The sequence below is a fragment of the Hypanus sabinus genome, chromosome 6 (assembly GCF_030144855.1).
Source record: "Hypanus sabinus isolate sHypSab1 chromosome 6, sHypSab1.hap1, whole genome shotgun sequence".
In the NCBI taxonomy this organism is placed as follows: domain Eukaryota; kingdom Metazoa; phylum Chordata; class Chondrichthyes; order Myliobatiformes; family Dasyatidae; genus Hypanus; species Hypanus sabinus.
The window spans coordinates 144,207,242-144,232,223 of record NC_082711.1 but is presented as its reverse complement, the minus strand read 5'-3'; the positions used below and the strand labels follow the sequence as shown (position 1 = coordinate 144,232,223).

The following is a 24,982-nucleotide window of genomic DNA, read 5'->3' as shown; positions in this document are numbered from 1 at the left end:
GGGCGCATGCGCATGGATGTACCGTGGGTGGGATTGGACCGCGCTTGTCGGGAACCCGAATAAAGTTTTTTTACGAAGAAGATAACGGATGAAAAGATGTCGGGCCGGTCGGTCAGAGCGGAGACTCGCAGCCGAGCCAAGGATGACATCAAAAAGGTTATGGCAGCGATAGAGAAAGTCCGAAAATGGTGAGCAGGTTTCCTGATAAGTACTTTTCTTATTCAGGCAAGAGATGAGCATGGGCGGGCGCAACGAAAAGTGACAGCGGATGTGACGTCTCGGATGGCTGTTGCTGACGTTTAATCTGGCCAATAAACAGGGGCATTGCGTTGCAGGTTCCGTGGTAACCGCGTCTCTGGGCCGACAAAAAAAAATCGGAGGTGGGACTTCCTGCAGCTCCGCGGGGGCGCGGTTAGGGGGAGGGTTTGATTTATCGGGCACACACAGACTTTCGCTGTGGGGTCGGTCGCCGTCACGCAGGCCTGAATTATGAAGCCGTCTCCTTCAGACCTTTGGCATTACTATTCAGCCTTCATTCTATAGACATGTTCTTCGTGACCACGCTTAGGAGACAGATTTGGCTTCATGAGCCTGTCCCATCGTTACCTGAAGGCAGCACACACCTCTTCTCCAATAAATGAAACTTTAAAAATATGTAAATAATGAAAATTGGAAAGTATCTCAAGCAATTTCCATTATAATGAACAAGTAAACATTGTGTGTTTCCAGCATTTTCTGTTTTTATAATTGTATGTCTGAAACTTTGGGGTATTTTAATCGGTTAACTAGCACCATTACTACGTAAGAGAGTTTCAGCTTGAGCCATCTTCTTCGTGTGGAATAGTTTCCTACTTCATTCTTGAAAGGCCAACTCTAATTAGACCATGCTTTAGACCATGCTCTGTTGAGGTGAAGTTACATCTCTCTGAGAAGCTAGCATCAGATGATGTATTAGTATTACAGTAGAATAAAAGGAATGAGAGAGGAGCTGGCCAAAGCTGAGTAGAAATGGACACTGGCAGGATGACGGTAGAATGACAAGGCTGGAGCTTGCAGGTGCAGTATAGATACATCCCAAAGAAGAAATATTTGAAAGGGACAATGAGACAACTATGCCTAAAAGGGAAATCAAGAGGTACCAAAAGTTTTTTCAGCTATTAGAAGAGTGGATGCTGGACTGCTGATTGAAGACAGCATTATGCCTTAAGTTTGAGAGTTAAAGGGATAGAAGTATGTGCAGTTGCAAGGTGCTTGGGAAGCTGAAAGGTTGGAAGATGTATACGTCACCTGAACCAGCTGATCTAAACATAAAAACATAGAAAACCTACAGCACAATACAGGCCCTTCGGCCCGCAATGCTGTACTGAACATGTACTTGCCTTAGAAATTACTTAGAATTACCCATAGCCCTCTATTTTTCTAAGCTCCAGGTACCTATCCAAGAGTCTCTTAAAATACCCTATTGTATCCGCCTCCACCACCGTCTCTGACAGTCCATTCCATGTACTCACCACTCTCTGCGTAATAAAAAAAACAACTTACCCTTGACATCTCTGTACCTGCTTCCAAGCACCTTAAAACTGTGCCCTCTCATGTTAGCCATTTCAGACCTGGGGAAAAAGCCTCTGTCTATCCTCATGATCAATGCCTCTCATCATCTTATACACCTCAATCAGGTCACCTCTCATCCTCCGTTGCTCCAAGGAGCAAAGGCCAAGTTCACTCAACCTGTTCTCATAAGGCATGCTCCCCAATCCAGGCAACATCCCTGTAAGTCTCCTCTGCACCCTTTCTATGGTTTCCACATCCTTTCTGTAGTGAGGGGACCAGAACTGAGCACAGTACTCCAAGTGGGGTCTGACCAGGGTCTTATATAGCTGTAACATTATCTCTCTGCTCTTAAACTAAATCCCATGGTTGATTAAGACAGGTAAACCATATGCCTTCTTAACCACACAGTCAACTTGCACAGTGGCTTTGAGTGTCCTATGGACTCAGTCCTCAAGATTCTTCTGATCCTCCAGGGATCTGCACCCCAGGGTTCTGATAGAGGTAGCTGAAGAGATTGTAGAGGTATTAGTAGTGATCTTTCAAGTATCGCTAGATTCTAGAATAGTTCCTGAAGAGTGGAAGATTGTAAATGTCACTCCACTCTTTAAAAAGGGAGGCAAAAGACAGGAAATTATAGCCCAGTTTGTCAGACTTCAGTGGTTGGGAAGATGTTGGAGTCTATTATTAAAGATGAGCTTTTGGAGTACTTGGAGGCATATGATAAAATAGAATGAAGTCAACATGGTTTCCTTAAGGGTAAAACCTGCCTGACAAATCTGTTGGAATTCTTTGCGATAGACATAGAGTCAGTGGATTTTCAGAAGGCATTTGACAAAGTGCTGCACATGAGGCTACTAAACAAGATGAGAACCCATGGTATTACTGCAACAATACTAGCATGGATAGAAGAATGGCTGACTGGCAGGAGGTAAATAGTAGCGATAAAGGGAGCTTTTCTAGTTGGCCTCTGGTGACTAGTGGTGTTCTGCAGGGATCACTATTGGGATTGTTTCTTTTCATGTTGTATGTCAATAATTTAGATGGCAAAATTCATGGTTTTGTGGCCAGGTTTGCAGGTGGTATGAAGATAGGTGAGGGACAGGTGGTAAGGAAGGCAATTGCTATTTTTGCATTCATTTCAAGAGGACCAGAATATAAAAGCAAGGATGTAATGCTGAGACTTTATAAGGCATCGATCAGACCATACGGCATATTGTGAGCAGTTTTGGGCTTGTTATCCAGAAAGGATGAGCTGCCATTGGAGCGGGTTCAGAGGATGTCCAAGAGAATGATCCCAGGAATGAAAGGGTTAACGTAAAGGAGTGTTTGATAGCTCTGGATCTCTGCTCAGATTTTAGATGAATGAGGGGGAATCTCAATGAAACCTTTTGAATGTTGAAAGGCATAGGCAGAGAGGATGTATTCTGTATTTCAACTTTAATTGTCATTCAACCACACATGAATATCTATGAATATAGCAAAATGAAACAGCTTTACTTCAGGGCCAGGGTGCAAAACACAGCACCAACAGTCACACAGCACAAGGCACATATCAGACAGCAAGCATGTAAAAGATACCAGTAAAGTAAAGATATAGTCCAAAACCCTGAGGCCATGAATAATGCAGGAGTCTGCAGTTGAACACAATACAGCTTGTCTTCTGCTGAGTAAACACTAGGGGGCAGCACTGACTCCTGCTTTGATACTGTGCCACACTGCCCCCGGTGGAGTGCACTGACTTTGATGCCTCTCTCCTGGGCAGTTGTAAACAGGCAACGTTGTGGCTTGAGGCCTATTCCTCACTACAACCAAGACCACACAGCTTCCCCACCAACTGCTAATAAATTAGTGACTCGGACTTGCAGCATTCCATGTTAACAATGTCTTAACAGGGTCTTGCGATCACAAGAAAAGCAATCAAGACAATCACTTGCTGTCATACTGCACAGCTCCTTCGTACACCAACTCGTCTGTTGCCTCTCTGCCGCAACCAGCAGCAGCATGATCCGCACCATCCAGCTCCTTCAGTTTCTCTGCCAACGAGCTATTCACTGATGAGGTAGACCTGCAGTACCTTAAGTACTTAATGTACAGCAGGTTCTTTTGATCGTTAAAAAAAAATGTAAAAACAACCCATCACTTTTGGTTGATCCCGTAGAAGCCACTGCAATTGAACATGCCATCGTCTTATCTTCTTAGAGTGGGGAAAGTCTAGGGCCAGAGGTCACAGCGTCAGAATAGAAAGACATCCCTGTAGAACAGAGATTAGGAGGAATTTCTCTATCCAGAGTATGGTGCATCTGTGAAATTCCTTGCCACAACTAACTGTGGAGCAATTCATTAGGATACTTAAAGTAGAGGTTAATAGGCTTTTGCTTCGTAAGACCACAAGGTGTAGGAGCAGTGTTAGGCCATTTGGGCCATCGAGTCTGCTCTGCCATTTCATCATGGCTAATCCAAATTTCCTCTCAGCTCCAATTTCCTGCCTTCTCCCGTATCCCTTCATATCCTGACCCATCAAGAATCTCTCGACCTCTGCCTTAAATTAACATAAAGACTCGGCCTCCACAGTTGCCTGTGGCAAAAATTCCGCAGGTTCACCTTTCTCTGCCTAAAGTAATTCCTCATCATCTCCATTCTAAGAGGACACCCTTCTGTTCTGAGGCTTTGTCTTCTGGTCTTAGGTTCTCCCACCATTGGAAACATCCTCCCGACATCCACTTTATCAAGGCCTTTCACCATTTGTTGGGTTTCGGTTAAATCACCTCTCATTCTTCTGAATTCTACTGATTTCAGGCCCAGAGCCATCAAATCCTCTTCATATGACAAGCCATTTAATCTTGGAGTCATTTTTGTGAACCTCCTTTGAATCCGCTCCAGTTTCAGTATATTCTTCCTTAGATAAGGGTCCCAAAACTGCTCACAATACTCCAGGTGATGCCTCACCAGGGCTTTATAAAGACTCAACATTACATCCTTGCTTTTTATTTTAGTCCCCTTGAAATGATGCTAACATTTCATTTGCCTTCCTCACCACAGACTCAACCTGCAAAGTAACTTTTAGGGAATCCTGCACAAGGACTCCCAACTCCCTTTGCACTTAAGTTTTTGTATTTTCTCTCCATTTGGAAAACAGTCAACCCTTTCATTTCTTCTACCAAAATGCATGACCATACACTTCCCAACACTGTTTTCCATCTGCCACTTTGTCCATTTCCCTAATCTGTTGGAAATCCTTCTGTAGCCTCTCTACCTCCTCAAAACTACCTGCCCCTCTACCTATCTTCATATCATCTGCAAAGTTTGCGACAAAGCCATCAATTCCAACATCCAAATCAAATATGTATAGTGCAGAAAGAATCGGTCTCAACACAAACCCATGTGGAACACCACTAGTCACCGGCAAGCAGTCAGAAAAGGCTCCTTTTACTCCTACTCTTTGCTCCCTGCCAATTGGCCACTGCTTTAATTATGCTAAAGTAATACCATGGGCTCATAGCTTGTGAAGCAGCCTCATGTATGGCACCTTGTCAAAGACCTTCCAAAAATCCAACTACACAACATGAACTGATTGTCCTTTGTCTATCCTACTTGTTATTTCTTCTAAGAATTGCAACAGATTTGTCAGGCAAGAATTTCCCTAGTTTATCATGTGCCTCCAAGTACCCTGAGACCTCATCCTTGATAATCGGTTCCACCATCTTCTGTAGTTTCCTTTCTTCTCCCTCTCTCCCTTCTTGAAGAATGGATTGACATTTGCAATTTTCCAGTAATCTGGAACCATTCCAGAATCTGGTAATTCTTATAAGATCCTTACTAATGCCTCCACAATCTCTTCAGCCAACTCTTTCAGAACCCTGGGGTGTACACTGTCTGGTTTACCTTCAGACCTTTATTTCCCAAAAAAAGTATAACTTCTCACACTTCTTGACTCCTGGAACTTCCACCATACTGTTTGTGTCTTCCACAGTGAAAATTGATGCAAAGTACTTATTCAGTTGGTCCGCCATTTCCTTGTCCCCCATTACTACCTCTTTAGCATCATTTTCCAGCGGTCCGATATCCACTCTCACCTCTCTTTTACACTTTATGTATCTGAAGAAATTTCTGGTATCCTCTTTAATATTATTGGCTAGTTTACTTTCGTATTCCATCTTTACCTGCTTTATGTCTTTTGTAGTTGCCTTCTGTTGATTTGTAATAAAGCTTTCCATTAATTTTTGCTTTAATTTACTGTGACATCTTGCCTTTAGAATATCTCTTCCTCTTTGGGATGTATATATCCTGCGCCTTTCGAATCGCTTCCAGAAATTCCAGCTATTACTGCTCTGCTGTCATCCCTGCCAGTGTTCTTTTCCAATTAATTCTGAAAAACTCCTTTCACATGGCTCTGTAATTCCCTTTACTCCACTGTAATACTGATACTCTGACTTGAACTTCTCCTTCACAAATTTCAGGGTGAATTTGATTATTTTCTGATCACTTTCACCTTGGAGTTCTCTAATCAATTCTGAAAGTTGAATACAGGACTGAAGGTCTTGTATTTGAATGTGTGTAGTATACAGAATAAGTTAGATGAGCATGTAGCACAGTTACAGAGTGACATGTAGGCTGAAAGAAGATTACAGCTGGGAGATTAATGTCCAAGGATACACATTGTATTGAAAAGACAGGCAGGAAGGTAGAGGGTTGGTGTTGCTCTTTGTAAAAAATGAAATCAAATTATTGGAAAGAGATGACGTGGTGTCAGAAGGTGTTGAATTATTGCGGATAGAGTTAAGGGACCGTAAGGGTAAAAAGACCCTGAAGGGTGTCAAAGGTGACAGGGAGAAGTCAGGAAAATGAGGTTGAGGAGGATAATAAATCAGCCATGATGGAATTGTGGAGCAGACTCGATAGGCCAAATGGTTCTCGATTTGAGAGAACTTTGGAAAATTACAGTTAGTAACTGTATTGTTCTTTCCTTCCCTTGAAAGTTCTGTGAAGGGAACCATCTGGTTCTGTGGCCCCAATTGCCATTGTTTTCTTCATTCTTGTTTCGTGATTTAATCCTGCTGAATTAGTATTCTTTTTATTTTTCCCAGGTTAACCGGAATACTATTTTCTATTATAAGTATTGGAGCAAAATACTTACATAACTTAAATCAACAAGTTAATTATTTTCTTTTTATTTGCAATTTCACTGACCACCTCTTTTTATGAAAATTTAGAAAATTCCTTTTTAAACATCTTCAGCTTTACTATTAATCGTCTATTAGTATATTTACACTGTGGGCAGTTACCCAAATAAAGAATCAGTGGAAATTTCAAATGTACAATTTCAGGTGTATAAATATTAAATTTCATCCTTGCTCACCAATTCTTTTTCTGCATTTTCCATGCTCATTAAACCCAAAGTATTTGTGCTGAGGTTAGTGGCAGAAAGTAGGGCTTGAATTACAAACATGACTTAAAATTTAAAAGGAAAAAATGCTTTCATAAGCAAATAGATCTAGAGTAGTATTTATAATTATGGTCGCAAATTTGGGTGTTAGAAAAGAAAGCTTTGAAGAAAGATTTATTTCTTGTGATATTTAGGTCCCAGCCATTGCAGTCAATCTCATTAAAGGTTCCTTGCATGACACTCTAATCCTGCAGTCTGGCCATGTAATGCGCTCTGGAATAATGCCAATACTTATATTTTAGTTTTTGATCTGGAAAAGAGGGCCCATAGCATACTGATGCATTTCAGATGGTTAAGTACTCATGGAAATGTTTGCAGGTTGCGTAAGATCTTAAGGCACATGATCAGAAGCTAATGAAATATGGTGTTCCTTTAAACAAAATGCAAGAAGCCATCCCCTTAGCTACCTTTCTATTTTAATTATATGCGTGGAGCATATATGAATAGGTTGAGTGGCCTAATTCTGTTCCTATGTCAAATGGTCATTTTATTTAGATTAATTGAAGAACCCCTCTTCTAAACTTCCTGATACATCCAATATGGTCTTACTCTTTCACTTGTGTTTTGTTAAAATATTGAGCTATTTGTACTGCAGACTGCAAACCCTGGTAGGTATTTGAGTTTGTGACTGCTGTTGTAGCTGAGCATCCTGACTGTGGTGCCCCAAATGCAGGACTGAAGTTCTTGAGATGCTTCTGAGATCTTTGATAGCTCTGTGTTATGATATAACAATTCAAACACTTTTGGGATGGCATGATAGCAGAAAAATGTACAAATATAAATTCAACTGGACGCAGATTGGGGACTGCTTTGTCGAGCGTCTTTGTTCTGTTTGTCACAAAAGGCCAATTCAGATTTATTGATCACATGTATATCAAAACAGTGAAATGTCATTTATGTCAACAACCAACACACTGAAGGGTGTTGAAGGAGCAGCTGTAAGTGTTGCCATACACTCTGGTGCCAATGTAGCATGACCACAATGTTCAGCAGAACAGTACCAGAACAAAGCAAGACGACAACAGCAAAACATCTCCTTTCCTAACCTCACTGTCACACCCTTAAACACATACACGCAGACATACCTCTAACCCAGTTTGCCACTGGGTAGAATTTCCTGGTGGCTACCAATTTCATTTTGACTTCCCATTCCCATGCTGACATGTCTGTCTATGGCTTCTACTGCCATGATGATGGCAATCTCAGGTATTTAGGAGTAACACCTCATGTATTGCCTGTGACCTCCAACCTTATGGAAGGAATATTGATTTATCTAACTTCCAGCAATTTCTCTCCCTCCTTGTTCCTAACTACATTCAGCTTTCTTTTGGTGTGATAGCTATCCATACAGACCACCAAACACCAAGACCATAAGATATAGAAACAGGATGAGGTCATTTGGCATATTGAGTCTGCTCCACTGTTTCATCATGACTGATCCATTTTCCTCTCAGCCCCAATCTCATGCCTTCTCCTCGTATCCCTACATGCCCTGACTAATCAAGAATCTATCAACCTCACCCTTAAATATTCCCAATGACTTGGCTTCCAAAGTCAAGTCAAGTCACTTTTTATTGTCATTTTGACCATAACTGCTGGTACAGTACACAGTAAAAAAGAGACAACATTTTTCAGGATCATGGTGCTACATGAAACAGTACAAAAACTACGCTGAACTACATAAAAACAACACAGACAAAAAAAACTACACTGGACTACAGACCTACCTAGGACTGCATAAAGTGCACAAAACAGTGCAGGCATTACAATAAATAATAAGCAAGACAATAGGCACAGTAAAGGGCAGTAAGTCAGTGTCAGTCCAAGTTCTGGGTATTGAGGAGTCTGATGACTTGGGGGAAGAAACTGTTACATAGTCTGGTCATAACAGCCCAAATGTTTCGGTGCCTTTTCCCAGATGGCAGGAGGGAGAAGAGTTTGTATGAGGGGTGTGTGGGGTCCTTCATAATGCTGTTTGATTTGTGGATGCAGCGTGTAGTGTAAATGTCCGTGATGGCAGGAAGAGAGACCCCAATGATCTTCTCAGCTGACTTCACTATCCGCTGCAGGGTCTTGTGATCCGAGATGGTGCAATTTCCGAACCAGGCAGTGATGCAGTTGCTCAGGATGCTCTCAGTACAACCCCTGTAGAATGTGATAAGGATGGGGGGGTGGGAGATGGACTTTCTTCAGCCTTCTCAGAAAGTAGAGACGCTGCTCGGCTTTCTTTGCTATGGAGCTGGTGTTGAGGGACCAGGTGAGATTCTCTGTCAGGTGAACACCAAGAAATTTGGTGCTCTTGACGATCTCTAATGAGGAGCCGTCAATGTTCAGTGGTGAGTAGTCGCTCCGTGCCCTCCTGAAGTCAACAACCATCTCTTTGTTTTGTTCACATTCAGAGACAGGTTGTTGGCTCTGCACCAGTCTATTAGCCACTGCTCCTCCTCTCTGTATGCTGACTCGTCATTCTTGCTAATGAGATCCACCACGGTCGTGTCATTGGCAAACTTGATGATCTGGTTTGAGCTGTGTGTTGCAGCACAGTCATGGGTCAGCAGAGTGAACAGCAGTGGACTGAGCACACAGCCCTGGGGGGCCCCCGTGCTCAGTGTGATGATGTTGGAGATGCTGCTTCTGATCCAGATTGACTGAGGTCTCCCAGTCAGGAAGTCTAGTACTGTATCCAGTTGCAGAGGGAGGTGTTCAGGCCCAGTAGGCTCAACTTTCCAGTCAGTTTCTGAGGAATGGTTGTGTTGAATGCTGAACTGAAGTCTGTGAACAGCATTTGAATGTACGTGCCTTTTGTCCAGGTGGAGGGTGATGGCAATGGTGTCGTCTGTTGAACGGTTGGGATGGTACGTGAACTGCAGGGGATCCAGTGAGGGGGGGCAGCAGGATCTTGATGTGCCTCATGACGAGCCTCTCGAAACACTTCATGATGATGTATGTGAGTGCAACGGGATGGTAGTCATTGAGGCAGGACACTGAAGACTTCTTCGGCTGTGGTAATGAATTACACAGATTCACACTCTCTAGCTAAAGAAATTTTTCCACATCACCATTCTAAATGGATGGCCCTCTATTTGAGGTCGTGACCTCTGGTCTCAGACTCCCCCACCATAGGAAACGTACTCTTCACATTCACTCTATCAAGGCTTTTCAACATTTGACAGGTTTCAATGAAATCACCACTCATTTTTCTGAAGTTCTGTGAGTGGAAGCCCAGAGCCATCAAATGGTGCTCATATGACAAGCTTTTCAATCCTAGAATCATTTTCATGAACTTCCTTTGAACCCCCTCCAATGTCAACGCATCCTTTCTTAGATAAGGGGCCCAAAACTGCTCACAATACTTCAAGTGAAGCCTCACCTATGCTTTATAAACACTCAACATTACAACCCTGTTTTTATATTCTAGTCCTCTTGAAATGAAAGCTAACACTCCAGGTTGAGTCTGTGGTGAGGAAGGCAAATGTAAGTTAACCTTTAGGGAATCCTGCACAAGGATTCCCAAGTCCCTTTGCACCTCAGATTCTTGAACTTTCTCTCCATTTAAAAAGCAGTCTGTGCTTTTATTCCTTCCACCAAAGTGCATGATCGTACATTTTCCAACACTGTATTCCATCTGCCACTTCTTTGCTCATTCTCCTAATCTAAGTCCTTCTGTAGCCTTTCTACTTCCTCAAAACTACCTGCCCTTCCACTTATCTTCGTATTGTTTGCAAACTTGGCCACAAAGCCCTTAATTCTGTCATCCAAGTCCTTGACATATAATGTAAAAAGGAGAGGTCCCAACACAGACCTCTGTGGAGTGCTACTAATTACCGGCAGTCAACCAGAAAAGACTCTGTTTATTCCTATTCTTTGCTTCCTGCCAATTAGCCAATGCTTTTTCCTGTAATACCATGACTTTTAACTTGTTCAGCAGCCTCATGTGGTAGCTTGTTAAAGGCCTTCAGAAAATCCTATTACACAATATATAACATCATGGTAGCATGCAGTTAATTGCAGCTCTTTACAGTTAACTCAAAAATGAAGTATTCTAACAGATGTTTGTGAAACTTTCTGGCTATGTGGGTCCTTTTGAGTTTCATCAGGCTAGTTATTCTTCTATTTTCCTGTACTTTTTAACACTCCGATGAGGCATTGATTTGGCTTAAACACTTTGCACGTATATTCTGTTCTTCTCTCAACTTCTGTGAGGCAGCTTTAATTTAAAGGTGTTTTACTTTTGTTAAAATTTTGGAGAGATTGTGAAGTAATTTTCAGTAGATTCTAATGCTTGAAAGACTTTATTCGGTGTAGTTCTGAGTTAGATGATTATAGATGCTTCTACAAGTAATCCTGTGTCATCAGCCGAAATTATTTTGGTTTAAGCCGTATTGAAGTTGTCACTCACATTAAAATGTGAATCAACCATGAGAAATCCCTGTGGGAATTCATCGTTAATAAGGTGGTCGCGTGTCAAAGTCAACGGAATTATCGATTAGAAATCATTGCTGAGGCATTAGCTGAGAAGTAAACATTCTTCAAAATGGAACTGGCTATTGTCACCACACAGCATACAAAATGTAGAGAAAGAGGTGATTGAAGTGTCTTTAGCCTTCCTCCAATGCTGAAAATATTCTTTGACAATCCTGAAGGATAAGCCAGTTAGCATCAAAAACTAGAAACACAAGAAATCACAGATGTTGGAATCTGGAACCCACTGGATTCCTGCAGCAGTTTGATTTTAGTCTTAATTTGCTTTATTGTTAGGAGGCTTCTTTGATGGTGGAAGTGAGGCAAAGTAGGCTTCAACATGGTATTTCTTTCTTTCCTTCAGCATTTTTCCATGGATGTATTGTGGCGAAATGCTTGAGAAACAGAACATGTCCTCTGAAATTCAGATAGGTACCATCTGGTATGATAATTATTTTAAAAATCAGGACATCAGGTACAATGTCTTCCTTCCTCACTATTTATGAGGAAGGAAGGATTTAGTTGCCCCTGACAATTCTAGAGTTTGTGGTAATGGTCACCCCATTCATAACTTATTGTTCTTCAACATTTTTTATTCTGAATGGAGATGGATTTTGATTGACTCTGTGCTGAGTGGTAGGGACTTTCAGTACACACAGGGTGCTGGTAAAGTGGCCAAGCTTGCATTTGAATTGGAGAAGTCTGAGTTTCCCGTCTTCTCATGCGCAGCTTTAGGCAAATGGCATTTAGGTATTCTGTCAAACCTGCTTCTTTATTTGTGCCTCTATCCTCTATCCTAGAGGATAGTTTTGAAAGCCACTGACCAGCAAGCAATGTTGCAGCCATGGCGTACATGCTACGTGCTGTTAAGTGTAAGATTCTAATATATTTTGTGAAATTTCTCTGAGATGTGGAGTTCAGCTGCTTCTTCTGGCAGTCTATTCCATAGACACACTGCCTTTTCTGTATGGTTGCCCCCTTCATGATTCTATTAATTATTTCCCTTCTCGTTTTAAATGTGTGTCCTTTAGATCTTGGTTCCCAATTCAGGGGAGCAGGGGGAGAAGACTATTTGAATTCAACTTTTCAAAGCCTCTCATGATTTTTATACACCTCTATAAGGTCAGGTCTCAGTATTCAGCACTTCACGGAATAAACTCTGAGCTGGTTATTTCTAAAACAAAAGTGTATAAGAAATCTGGCTATACTTCTCACTGCCCCAGTATAATCAGCATAATCCAAGACCCCACCCACCCCAGACATTCTCCATTCTCCCCCCTCCCACTGGGCTGAGTTACAAAGCCTGAGGGCATGTATCACTAGGCTCAAGGATGGCTTGTACTCTGCTGTTATCAAACTCTTGAACAGATTTCTTGTACTATAAGATGGACTCTTTACCTCACAGTCTACCTTATGATCTTGCACTTTATTGCTTGCTTGCACTGCGTTGTTGCTGTTATATTTCATATTCTGTTATTGATTTACCTTGTTCTACCTCAGTGCACTGTGTAATGATTTGATCTTTATCAACGCTATGCAGAATGAGCTTCTCACTGTGCTTTGATAGTGTCAATAATAAACCAATTTCCAATCTTAATCAGTAAGCAGTGTTATCAGTGGGAAAATGGTTTCTAACAGACCAGCTTGCTGGTAGTGGATTTTTTTGTGTTCTTGCATAATGAAATGTAGGTTCCTGGCTTGTTTTTAAAGTCAGTTATACAGCATGGGAAAAGGGCCCTTTGGCTCAACTAGTTCATGCCAACCTTCCTGCTATCCCCAGTTGCTTGCATTTGGCTCACGTACCTATCCAACTGCCTCTTTGTTGCAATTTTATCCACTCCGGCCATTTCCTCTGGCAGCTCCTTCCAGGTTCAATGTAAAGAAGTTGCCTTTCGGATCTTCCTAAAATCTGTCTTCCTATCTTGTATCTGTGCCTTTTAGTTCTGGCCTTTCAAAACTTGGAAGAAAGAATATTATTCATAACCCTCATGCTTTTGTAAATTTCTGAGGTTAACCTTCATTCTGCTACGTTCTAAGGAATAAACGTTCAGCATGGCCAAACTCTCCATGTAATTCAGATCCTCTGTCCAGGCAGCATCCTTGTAAATCACTACTGCACCCTTTCCAATGTCTTTGCTGTAGCATGATGAGCAAAACAGTATACAATACTCCAAGGACGGCCTCACAGTGACTGCGGCACTATATCCCTACTGCAACACAACTCTGTGCCCTGACTGATGAAGGTCAGCAAGCTAAATACCTTTCTCGTCGTGTGGCTGATCTCAGTGTACTTGTACTCCCAGGTCCCTCTGTTTCACAACACTTGTTGGTGCCCTGTCATTCACTGTGCGCATCCTACTGCTGGATCTTGATGTTTTTGATCCAAGGTTCTTTGGAAGTAAAGAACGCAACACAAAACTTATGGCTGTACTTACTAAGTGCTTTTTAAAAAATCAACGAATGATGAAGAGGCGATAGTGAGAAGCAAGAGCCTAGTAGCGAGGGGGAAGAGAAGTTACAAAAATATTAAAGGGTATTCACAGGATTATGTCATGATGGGTAGATCGGTCTTGTAAGTAGACATCCTTGCGTGGGTTTGAACTACTCTCTTAATGATTGTGTTTATACAAGTAAAAAAGATGGAATTTATGATCAGGCTTATTAGAACAAATATGACTTAGAACATTGAAGTAACCCCAGCTTTGCAGAGTTAATTGAAACCAATCAAAGAAATCCTATTAATCAGATTGATGTATTTTAGTTGTTTCTTTACAAATATGATCAGCCAAATCAGTTATGACTTCAGACATTTCAGATATGTAAGTACACCACTTCATGGCTACAACTGCACATGTTCTCCCTGCCCCTAACTGCTAAGAGAAGATCTAATGCCATACAATTTTGAAGAACCATCCTATGCATACCAACTACTTTGTTGTTACTTTACCCAAGGCGCCAGCAGTGTCATTGCTTGCTCTTTTTAAAAGCTGCAGCAACATTTTTAATCTTTCTTCAACTTGTTGCAATACCATAAAATGGGGATAAAATTGAAGCAAGACTAACTCCTGAAATGTCCTGTTTACTTCGAGACTAGGGATGTAATAATAAAGTCTGTGTATGTCTCATAGCAGGAAAGACATAACCCAAATAATAAAATCCTGACCAATTGCGTGGAAAGACATATACAGTCAGCCCTCCTTGTCTGCGAGGGATTGGTTCTGGGACCCCTCGAAGATACCAAAAAACGCGGATGCTCAAGTCCCTTATTCAACTGTCTTGGACCCAGCGGAACCCCGGACCTTATTTAACCTGTCTCACTGCGGTGGATGTTAGGACCCGGCAGTCGATCTCTGAATGCACAGTGTTTCTGTTCACGAAAATAATCACGATTACAATTGGAAATAAAGCGATTGGAAAGAGGTGAAATGCCATTGGTCATTGGAAAAAAGATAAAGTGAGAAATGCCCTGCTCTGATGAAAGCTACAATTATTACTAAGCAACGCAGTGGTTTAATTATTGGGTTTTGGGTCTTTGATCCTCCACATCAACCAGGCACGAAAGGAGAGCGCGCTCGTAAGTGGTCTGTCACTGGATTGAGCTCAGGAACTTCCCAAGCCCAGCGCTGAAACATACGTTCTTAAGTGTTTTATACGCATAGAAAGGTAAAATTTATACTAAAACAAATGTTTGACTACCTGACGCTAAATAATACCAGATGTATCTGTTCCAACTTCACGGTAAGAGAGCTTCCGATTTTTTTTTATCCCGATCCACGTTAACCTACGCACATCCTCTCGTATACTTTAAATCATCTCTAGATTACTTATAATACCTAATACAATGTAAATGCTACATAAACTAGTTGTTATACTGCATTGTTACGGGAATAATGACAAGAAAAAGTCTCTGCATGCTCGAACAACAAGTGCTGGAAGAGCACTTCCGGGCTTTTTGAATTCACGCATGTAGAACTCGGGATAAGGAGAGCTGACCATAACCACATAAAGTACATATTATTCCATAAACTTAGACTATTTATTATTTCTTGTCAAGAACCTGGCTGAACCATAATATTTTCTGATGCACATTGTCATTGAAAATTCAAATATCATAACTCCATTTAGGACAAAGTAAAGTATAATTACATAAAATCTGCTCTACTGGAATGGTACCCTCTGAACTCAAGCAAAAGGTAGCTTTTATAGTAAACACATGAAAGATTTAGTGGCTTTGTCATGAACATTAGATGCAGATACCCCAGGATAAGACATGAGTGGGGTCATCTATAGTGCCTATAACAAGTATTCACACCTCCCCCCCCCCCCAACCCTTGGTAGTATATGTTTTATTGTTTTACAACATTGAATCACAATGGATTTAATTTGGCCTTTTTTACACAGATCAACAGAAAGGGGCTTTCGTGTCAAAGTGAAAACAACTTTCTGCAAATTGATCTAAATTTATTACAGTTATTAAACAAGTAATTGATTACATAATTACTCACCCCCTTCAAGTCATTATTTAGTAAATGTGCCTTTGGTAACAATTATAGCCTTGAGTCTGTGTGGATAGGTCTCTATCAGCTTTGCACATCTGGACACTGCAATTTTTATCCCATTCTTCTCTATAAAATTGCTCAAGCTCTGTCTGATTGCATGGGGATTGTGAGTGAACAATCTTGTGAGGAGGCTCATGGGGGCCTGCAAGGAGAAGGCTGGCGAGAGGTTTCTGGGAACATTGTTCATGCACCTGGTGTTTCGAGCTGCTTTTGAGGAAGTGAATGGCTGCATTGGGCCAGATTCCGAATTTAGATGAGGAACTGTGTGGTTCACTCAGTCAAAGCCAAAGGTGGTACAGCCCGAGGAAGTAGCCAGAGTGATGGGTACCCCCAAATTTCCCAGAGTGCCGGAGGGTGAGGTCCTCTTAGTGGACGCTCCGGAAAACCATGAGGGGGAGTTGGGATTTCCTGCTAGGGTACTGGTGAGGCCCTGGGTTGTACAGGCAAGCAGGATGCATTGATTGCCCCTGGCACATCTGTTCCTGGTGATGGTAATGTCTAGTGTCCTTTCATTTTCCCAGCATCATCTCCATAGTAATAGCAACTGCACTCACTTCTGCCCCTTGACACTCTGGAACTTCTGGTATGTTAGTAGTGTATTCCACATTGAAGACTAATGCAAAATACTTATTCAGTTCTTTCACCATTTCCTTGTCCCTTGTTACTATCTCTCCAGTGTCATTTTCCAGCAGTCCAATATATATTCTTGCCTCTCTTTTACTCTTTTATATATCAGAAAAAACTTCTTGGTATCATTTTTGATATTATTAGCTAGCTTACCTTCATATTTCATCTTCCTCTTTCCATGGCTTTTTTTAGTTACCTTCTGTTGGTTTTCAACCATTTTCTAATACTTTAAACTTTGCTCTAATTTTTGCTTTATTATATGCCCTCCCTTTTACTTTTATGCTGCCTTGACTTTCCTTCTCAACCATGATTACATCATCCTGCATTTAGAATACTACTTCTTTGGGATATATTTATCCTTTGCCTTCTGAATTACTCCCAAAAAATCCAGCCATTGCTGCTCAGTTGTCATCTCTGCTAGTGTCCCCTTCCAATCAACACTGGCCTGCTCCTCTCTCATGCCTCTGTAATTCCCTTTACTCCATCGTAATACTGATACATCTGACTTTAGCTTCTCTCTCTCAAATTGCATGGTGAATTCCAGCATATTATGACCACTGTCTTCTAAGGGTTCCTTTACCTTCAGCTCCCTAATCAAATCTGCACGGCTCCAAATCCAGAATTGCAGAAAGCTCTCATGGGCTCAACCACAAGCTCCTCCAAAAAGCCATTATGTGATTGTAATATGGATTATTTTAGGATTGCAATCAGAATATTGCTGGTTTGCAAATGACGACAGTTATTTTTGACATTGGATTGAATTCTAAATGTTTTTTTTTAAAGCACTAGATTACTTTGGAGGGTTTCTTAGGTCCTCAAACATGTAGTATGAATTTAATTTTAGTGCTGATCGTACATTTCCAGTATAACGAAGTCTAATAGAGTTTTCCTTCACTCTTATATTTCCACTAGATGGTGCATTGAAGCAAGACTGGGTGATTTCTCAGACAATTTGGAAAATAAGGAGGCAGGTCATGCCTCATATTAAATTTGCACTAAAACTTTTCACTTCATCTGGGATTTTTCCAAGTCCTTAAGTCTTTGCAGCCATCCCACGACTGTGTCAAAATTGTTGGATCCTGATGCTTTTAATCCAAGGTTCTTTTGAAGTCAAGAATGAGGCATAAAACTTATGACTTAAGGCAGTTTCTATTAACCGCTAAAGAACAAAGGAATGAGGAAAAGGCAAATAGCGAGGAGAAGAGCCTAGTAGCAAGGGGGAAAATGAAGACAAAAGAGCCTGATCCAATGTGGTTTGGCCCTCTTGTACCAGTTTGTAAATTCCATTCAAATTCTTTTGCTTGAATTAGCCATTAAGTTAGCTCCCATTCAATTAATGAGATACCCACTACTAAAACTGTTTCTAGAATGATACAAAGCAACTGCAACCTCTAAAAAACACACTGAACAATGACATGTGCATAGATAATAGTATAAAATACAAATAAACATAGGAAAGTTAAACTCAAGGAAAATAACAATTATACAGGCCAATCCAACATGACCCTGGTTTAAGTACATCTCCTCACACTACGTTGAAATTCATTTGCCATTCCTCAACCCACCTCCCGATCTGATGAAGATCTCTTTGCAATTTATTGTAACCTGTTTCACTATTAACAAGACCCCCTTATTTAGTTTCACCAGCAGACTTGCTAATTGTGACATGTAAATTCATATTCAAGTCATTTACATAAATGAGGAATAATGGAGGTCCCATCAGGCTTCCAGTCATAGAATCAATCTTCAGTCTTCACCATCTGCTCCCTATCATTGAGCCAATTCTGAATCCACTTTGATAGATCCCCCTGCATTCCATGCAACCCAACCTTCTATATCAGCTTGCCATGCAGACTCTTGTCAAAGACCTTACTGGCTCCCTTCACCTATTCCCTCAGTTACCTCTTCAAAGAAAAACTCCAAAAGATTTGTCAGGCATGAACTCTCATGCACAGAATCATGCTGATTATTTCTGATCAGGCCTTGGCTATCTAAGCAATGGTAGATGTTTTCCCTCAGAATTCCCTTCAGTAATTTCCCTACAACTGAAGTCAGTCTCACCAACCTGACATTCCTTGGCCTGATCTTGCTACTCTTGAGCAATGGCGCAACATTAGTCACCCTTAGTTTTTCTTTTAAATTTATTCAGTGGTTAGTGATGAAGCGAGTATCCTTACAAGGGCCTCTGCAATTTCTCCTCTGGGCTCCTGTAAAGTCCAGGGGTGCATTTGGTCAGACCCTGGAGATTTGTCCACCTTAACATTCTTCAAGGCTGCAGGTACCTCCTTGTAATATGAATATGATCCAAGAACTCACCACTGATCACCCTCAATCCTTTAGTATGCATGTTATTCTTAGAAAACACTGAGGAGAAATAGACATTAAAATCTCAAGCATCTCTTGTTTTTCCACACATAGGTAGTCCTGATCCCCTTTAAGAGGACTAATCTCTTCCTAGTCACCCATTTACTGTAAATATAGCTGAAAAACTTCTTGGGATTATTTTTAAACCTGAATGTCAAATTTTTATACCCCTTTTTGCTATCCTGATTTACCACTTAAGCCTGATCTTAAACTTTTTATATTCATGAAGGGTTTCTTCCCTCTTCAAGAGACAGGTTGCTTCATTTTGTTACATATTCCTTTTGCCAAATTTTTGCCCACTCACTCAGCTTGCCTGCATCTCCTTGAAGCCTTCTTTCATTTTCTTCCACATTCTTAATCCCACCTAGTTTTATATTATTAGCAATCTTAGTAAATTGACTTCGGTCCCCTCTCCCAAACTGTGAAAGCTGAGTTGTGAGGATCAAACCCTGTAGTACCCCAATAGTCAAGAGTCTACAGAATAGCAACGGCCCTTGGGCCTAACTCACCAATGTTGACTGTGTTCCTAGTGTGCTAGTCCCTGCATTAGTTTGCCAACCTGAGAAAAATCTATTTATTCCCAAATGTCTGCTAACTAGTTCTCAACCCAGGTCATTATTGCTTGTGGTTCTGATACAGGTACATGTTTGCATTTGATGACTATTCTGAATGTTGTTCAATTTCCTATCAAGGCTGTTGGGTGAGAAAGAATGAAGAGCACTGGATCGCTACACGAGATGTTTGGTTGCTAAGTTCTGTCCAACTTTAACCGCCAAGATGCATGCTGCAGTGTTGTCATAATTTCCTGAGACATATTGTTCTTGCTTAACCGACTTGGTATCCAGGATGTGGGCCATGAGATTATATCAATTGTTTTTGTATTTGAGTCATAAATTGCACAGCACGGAAGTGGGTGCTTTTGACCCACAAACTCTGCTAACCATAAAGCACCTGTGTATCATAAATAAAGCATCAATCTCTGTTTTGTTCTCCCCACGTTTCCATCAGCTTCCCTCTGATTCTACTACTCACCTACACACTAGGAGCATTAACAGTGGTCACTTAACCTCCCAAAAGGATATGAGCAGAAACTGAAGCATTCAGAGGAAATCCACACCATCGAGGGAGACCATGTGAAGGTCAAATTGAAATAGATAACAAGAATAGTAAAGCAGAAGCTCTACACTTGCAGGATTGTTCCTGATAATTGTTTTTGTCAGTTTTGTTAGTTCTTTCATAGTATTTGGAACATAATAGTCCTTTTGTATGAATCTGATATATGCGTAGAACCAGTTCCACAAGATATTACTATTGAAACATATAAGATTATTAATGGATTGGACACGCTAGAGGCAGGAAACATGTTCCTGATGTTGGGGGAGTCCAGAACCAGAGGCTACAATTTAAGAATAAGGGGTAGGCCATTTAGAGTAGAGTTCAGGAAAAACTTTTTCACCCAGAGAGTTGTGAACCTATGGAATGCTCGCCTCAGAAGGCAGTGGAGGCCAATTCTCTGGATGCTTTCAAGAAAGAGTTAGATAGAGCTCTTAAAGATAGCAGAGTCAAGGGATGTGGGGAGAAGGCAAGAGCGGGGTACTGATTGTGGATGATCAGCCATGATCACTTTGAAATAGCAGTGCTGGCTCGAGGGGCCGAATGGCCTACTCCTGCACCTATTGTCTATTGTTGAGGCTCTGGTAGGACATTTTGAAAATCGGAGTCTTCAATACGTCTTATGGCCTAATAATGGCATCTGTCACTTTCTTAATTGCCTTCTGACTGATGAGATGATACATTAAGGGTAATATTTCTGCTCTTTCAAAAACGGGTGACGTGGTAAGCACAGGTAAATGTTTTATTTGAAAGAGTACACATTTAGTGTTGCAACACTCAGTATGCATTGAAACACATGACTGCTAGATTATAAACCATGCTAAAGATGTATGTGGAGTATTTTAGAATCCAGACATAGACAACTATTGGTTACTGTTTAAGCTTCCTACAGTAATTCTAGTATCAGTATTAAATGAGTGGAATTTTGTTTTACTTTTCATTTTTTGATATAGTCATTTGATGCTTTAAATGTAGCAGATCTGGTAGTTCTGTTTTGGAAGTTTATGTTGGGAATTTTGATTTGTTGACATTTTGTATGGTTTTTTAGGTTGGCTTCCTACAGCTGCTGAATGCTATTTGGAGCTTCTTGCCAATTGGAACCTTGTTTAAACTTTTAGAAGTCCTGTACCCTTTATAAATTGAGCTCGTTTACTTTGAACTTATACAGGGAGAAAAAGTGGGTAACCGTGGGTGACACATCGCTGCGGATATTTAAATGGGTACCTGTGACTGACCCCAAAGAGGTAGGTAGATATGAAGAAATATTTATTTATATCTTATAATCATAAATTTTGTTTGTTGCAAAAATTGAAATATGAAGACCTCATAATAAGGAGGTCCCTGATTAATTTTCTGTTGGATTAGATCTAAATTACTATCCACACATGTACAACGTGTATGGTGTGTATTTTCAGTAAAGTCAGCACAAAACTTGGTATAGATGAGAGTTTCTCTGATGCTCTCCATCTCCAACTTTGCCTTTGCTTTTTCCTCATGACGTTGAGTTTAATAACTCCTCAAAGTTAGTCATTAAAGAAACATTTGCTCTACAGTAAACACCATCCATGACTCCTGTTTTTTCCTTTTTCTTTTTTAAAGGACATACGAGCTCCTCGAATGACTCACTTGGTAAGTTGGTGTGGATCCAATGCTGTAAAATTATGACTCTGTGAACTATTTTGACTGATGTTAGCCAAGATTACTTCAGTTATACTACAACTGGTTTCCTTGTGGGTATGAATAGTAATTTTTTTTGTAAAACTTCATTGTGAGTGCTGCCCAGTAACTGCTCTTTTTTGTATAAATTTGTAGGAGCAGAATCTCACTAGTTTGAGTGGCTCCTTCCTCATTCCTGGCACAAACCTGTACATGTGGAGTTGCTGTTATAAAGTATAACTCTATGTGTAAATTCCATTACGCCAGTAAGTCCTGTCCTCTTGAAATGTAATCTATTTCCTTCACTGTGAATGCAGTTTTTTTTGCCATTAATAGGTTTTGAAATTTTCTGATTTTAACATGTATCAGAAATACATCAACTACTGGGGTCCCTGCAGTTTGAGAAACACCAATTCACAATGACTGTTTTCTTTCTCAATTCACAGCTTGTGTACTATAAGCTTTAGCCTTGGCTGCAAGCCTCTTATGTGGCACTTTAAAGAGGTGCTTTTTAAAGTCCATATACACTCACTGGCCATTTTATTAGGTACAGTTGTACACCTCATTAATGCAAATATCTAATCAGCTAATCATGTGACAGTAACTCGATGCATAAAAGCATACAGACATGGTCAGATGGTTCAGATGTTGTTAAAACCAAATATCAGAATGGGGAAAAACGTGAGCTAAGTAGCTTTGATTGTCAAATTATTGTTAGTGCTAGGTAGAGTGGTTTGAGTATTTTAGAAATCTTTGATCTCCTGGGATTTTCACACACAAAAGCCTCCAGAGAATAGAGCACAAATGAAAAAAAATCTAGTGAGCAGTAGTTCTATGGGCAAAAGTGTGTTATTAATGAGGGAGGTCAGAAGAGAATGGCCAGATTGGTTCAAGCTGACGGGAGGATGACAGTTACAAAAGAGGTGTGCAGAAGAGCATCTCTGAATATTCAACATGTCGAACCCTGAAGTGGAACGACTATAGCGGCAGAAGATCACACTGGGTTCCACTCCTGTACTGGATAAAGTGACCTCTGAGTGTAGATAGATTGTCATCTTATCAAAGTTGAACTTTGTTTTAATAAATCTATAAACCCCATTTCCAGAAAAGTTGGGATATTTTCCAAAATGCAATAAAAACAAAAATCTGTGATATGTTAATTCACGTGAACCCTTATTTAACTGACAAAAGTACAAAGGAAAGATTTTCAATAGTTTTACTGACCAACTTAATTGTATTTTGTAAATATACACAAATTTAGAATTTGATGGCTGCAACACACTCAACAAAAGTTGGGACAGAGTTAAAATAAGATTGAAAAGTGCACAGAATATTCAAGTAACACCGGTTTGGAAGACTCCACATTAAGCAGGCTAATTGGTAGCAGGTGAGGTATCATGACTGGGTATAAAAGTAGCATCCATCAAAGGCTGTCTTTGCAAGCAAGGATGGGTCGTGGCTCACCCCTTTGTGCCAAAATTTGTGAGAGAATTGTTAGTCAGTTCAAAAGGAACATTAGAATTTAAGTCTTTCAACATCTACAGTACATAATATGTGAAAAGATTCAGAGAATTCAGAGACACCTCAGTGCGTAAAGGGCAAGGTCGGAAACCACTGTTGAATGCGCATGATCTTCGAGCCCTCAGACGGCACTGCCTAAGAAACCATCATGCTACTGTGACAATTATAGCCACCTGGGCTTGGGAGTACTTCGGAAAACCATTTTCACTTAACACAGTCCGTCGCTGCATCCAGAAATGCAACTTGAAACTGTATTACACAAGAAGGAAGCCATACATCAACTCTATGCAGAAACGCCAGCGAGTTCTCTGGGCCTGAGCTCATCTCAGATGGACCGAAAGACTGTGGAACCATGTGCTGTGGTCAGATGAGTCCATATTTCAGCTAGTTTTCGGAAAAAACGGGCATCGAGTTCTCTGTGCCAAAGATGAGAACGACCATCCTGATTGTTATCAGCGAAAGGTGCAAAAGCCAGCATCTGTGATGGTACGGGGGTGAATCAGTGCCCACTGCATGGGTGAGTTGCATGTATGTGAAGGTACCATTGACTCTGAGGCGTATATTAGGATTTTAGAGAGACATATGTTGCCATCAAGGCGACGTCCCTTCCCGGGATATCCATGCGTATTTCAGCAGGACTATGCCAGACCACATTCTGCACAGGCTACAACAGCGTGGTTTTGTAGACACAGAGTGTGTGTGCTTGTTTGGCCTGCTGCCAGTCCAGATCTATCTCCTATTGAAAGTGTATGGCGCATCATCAAGAGGACAATCAAACAACGGAAACCACGGACTGTTGAGCAGCTCAAGTCTTATATCAAGCAAGAATGGACAAAATTTCCAATTGCAAATCTACTACAATTAGTATCCTCAGTTCCAAAATGATTAATAAGTGTTATTAAAAGGAAAGGTGATGTAACACAATGGTAAACATGCCTCTGTCCCAACTTTTGTTGAGTGTGTTGCAGCCATCAAATTCTAAATTTGTGTATATTTACAAAATACAATTAAGTTGGTCAGTAAAACTATTGAAAATCTTTTCTTTGTACTTTTGTCAGTTAAATAAAGGTTCACGTGAATTAACATCACAGATTTTTGTTTTTATTGCATTTTGGAAATGGGGTTTGTATGTCATCTTCCATTAAAACATACTTATCAAGTGCCTATTAATTTTCTTTCCCACATTATCAATTTTGAAAGCTTTCCCACCACAGATTGAACTGACTGTCATGAAGAGTTGGTTTATTTTCAAATTTCCGTTATTCTGGCATCATCTTAGAAACATAGAAGATAGGTGCAGGAGTAGGCCATTCGGCCCTTCGAGCCTGCACCGCCATTCAGTATGATCATGGCTGATCATCCAACTCAGAACCCTGTACCTGAAATCTTGTATTTAAGGATCTGTGGAAATTCTAGCAATTTTCACTTGTTCCTTTCAATGATCAAGAATGAACTTGATAATTTAACTGCGAACATAAATAGCATTTCCAAACTTTCACCTTGGTCTCCTCCACCAAACCTCCTCTGCAATATTTAAAATTTCTAATATTTTAATGGTTTGGATGAAAGACCATTGAATTGCAACATTAACTCTTTGCAGATGTTGCCTGACTTCCCGAATATTTTTCAACATTTATTGTTTTTCAGCCCTTGTAGTAAATCTTTATCAACTGTTAGTCTCTGCAGC

At 40.6% G+C, this 24,982-nt stretch overlaps 1 protein-coding gene across 3 annotated transcripts in view; it reads left to right on the top strand.

Moving 5' to 3' along the window:
* LOC132395915 (B-cell CLL/lymphoma 7 protein family member B-like) overlaps nt 1-24,982 on the top strand; it is a 39,563-nt gene continuing 14,581 nt past the window's right edge. For all 3 annotated transcript variants that reach the window (XM_059973106.1, XM_059973105.1, XM_059973104.1), the window contains exons 1-3: nt 1-188; nt 21,287-21,362; nt 21,718-21,747. In XM_059973106.1, the coding sequence (XP_059829089.1) occupies nt 97-188; nt 21,287-21,362; nt 21,718-21,747 (198 nt within the window). In that variant the 5' untranslated portion in view covers nt 1-96. The remainder of the gene's footprint in view (nt 189-21,286; nt 21,363-21,717; nt 21,748-24,982) is intronic.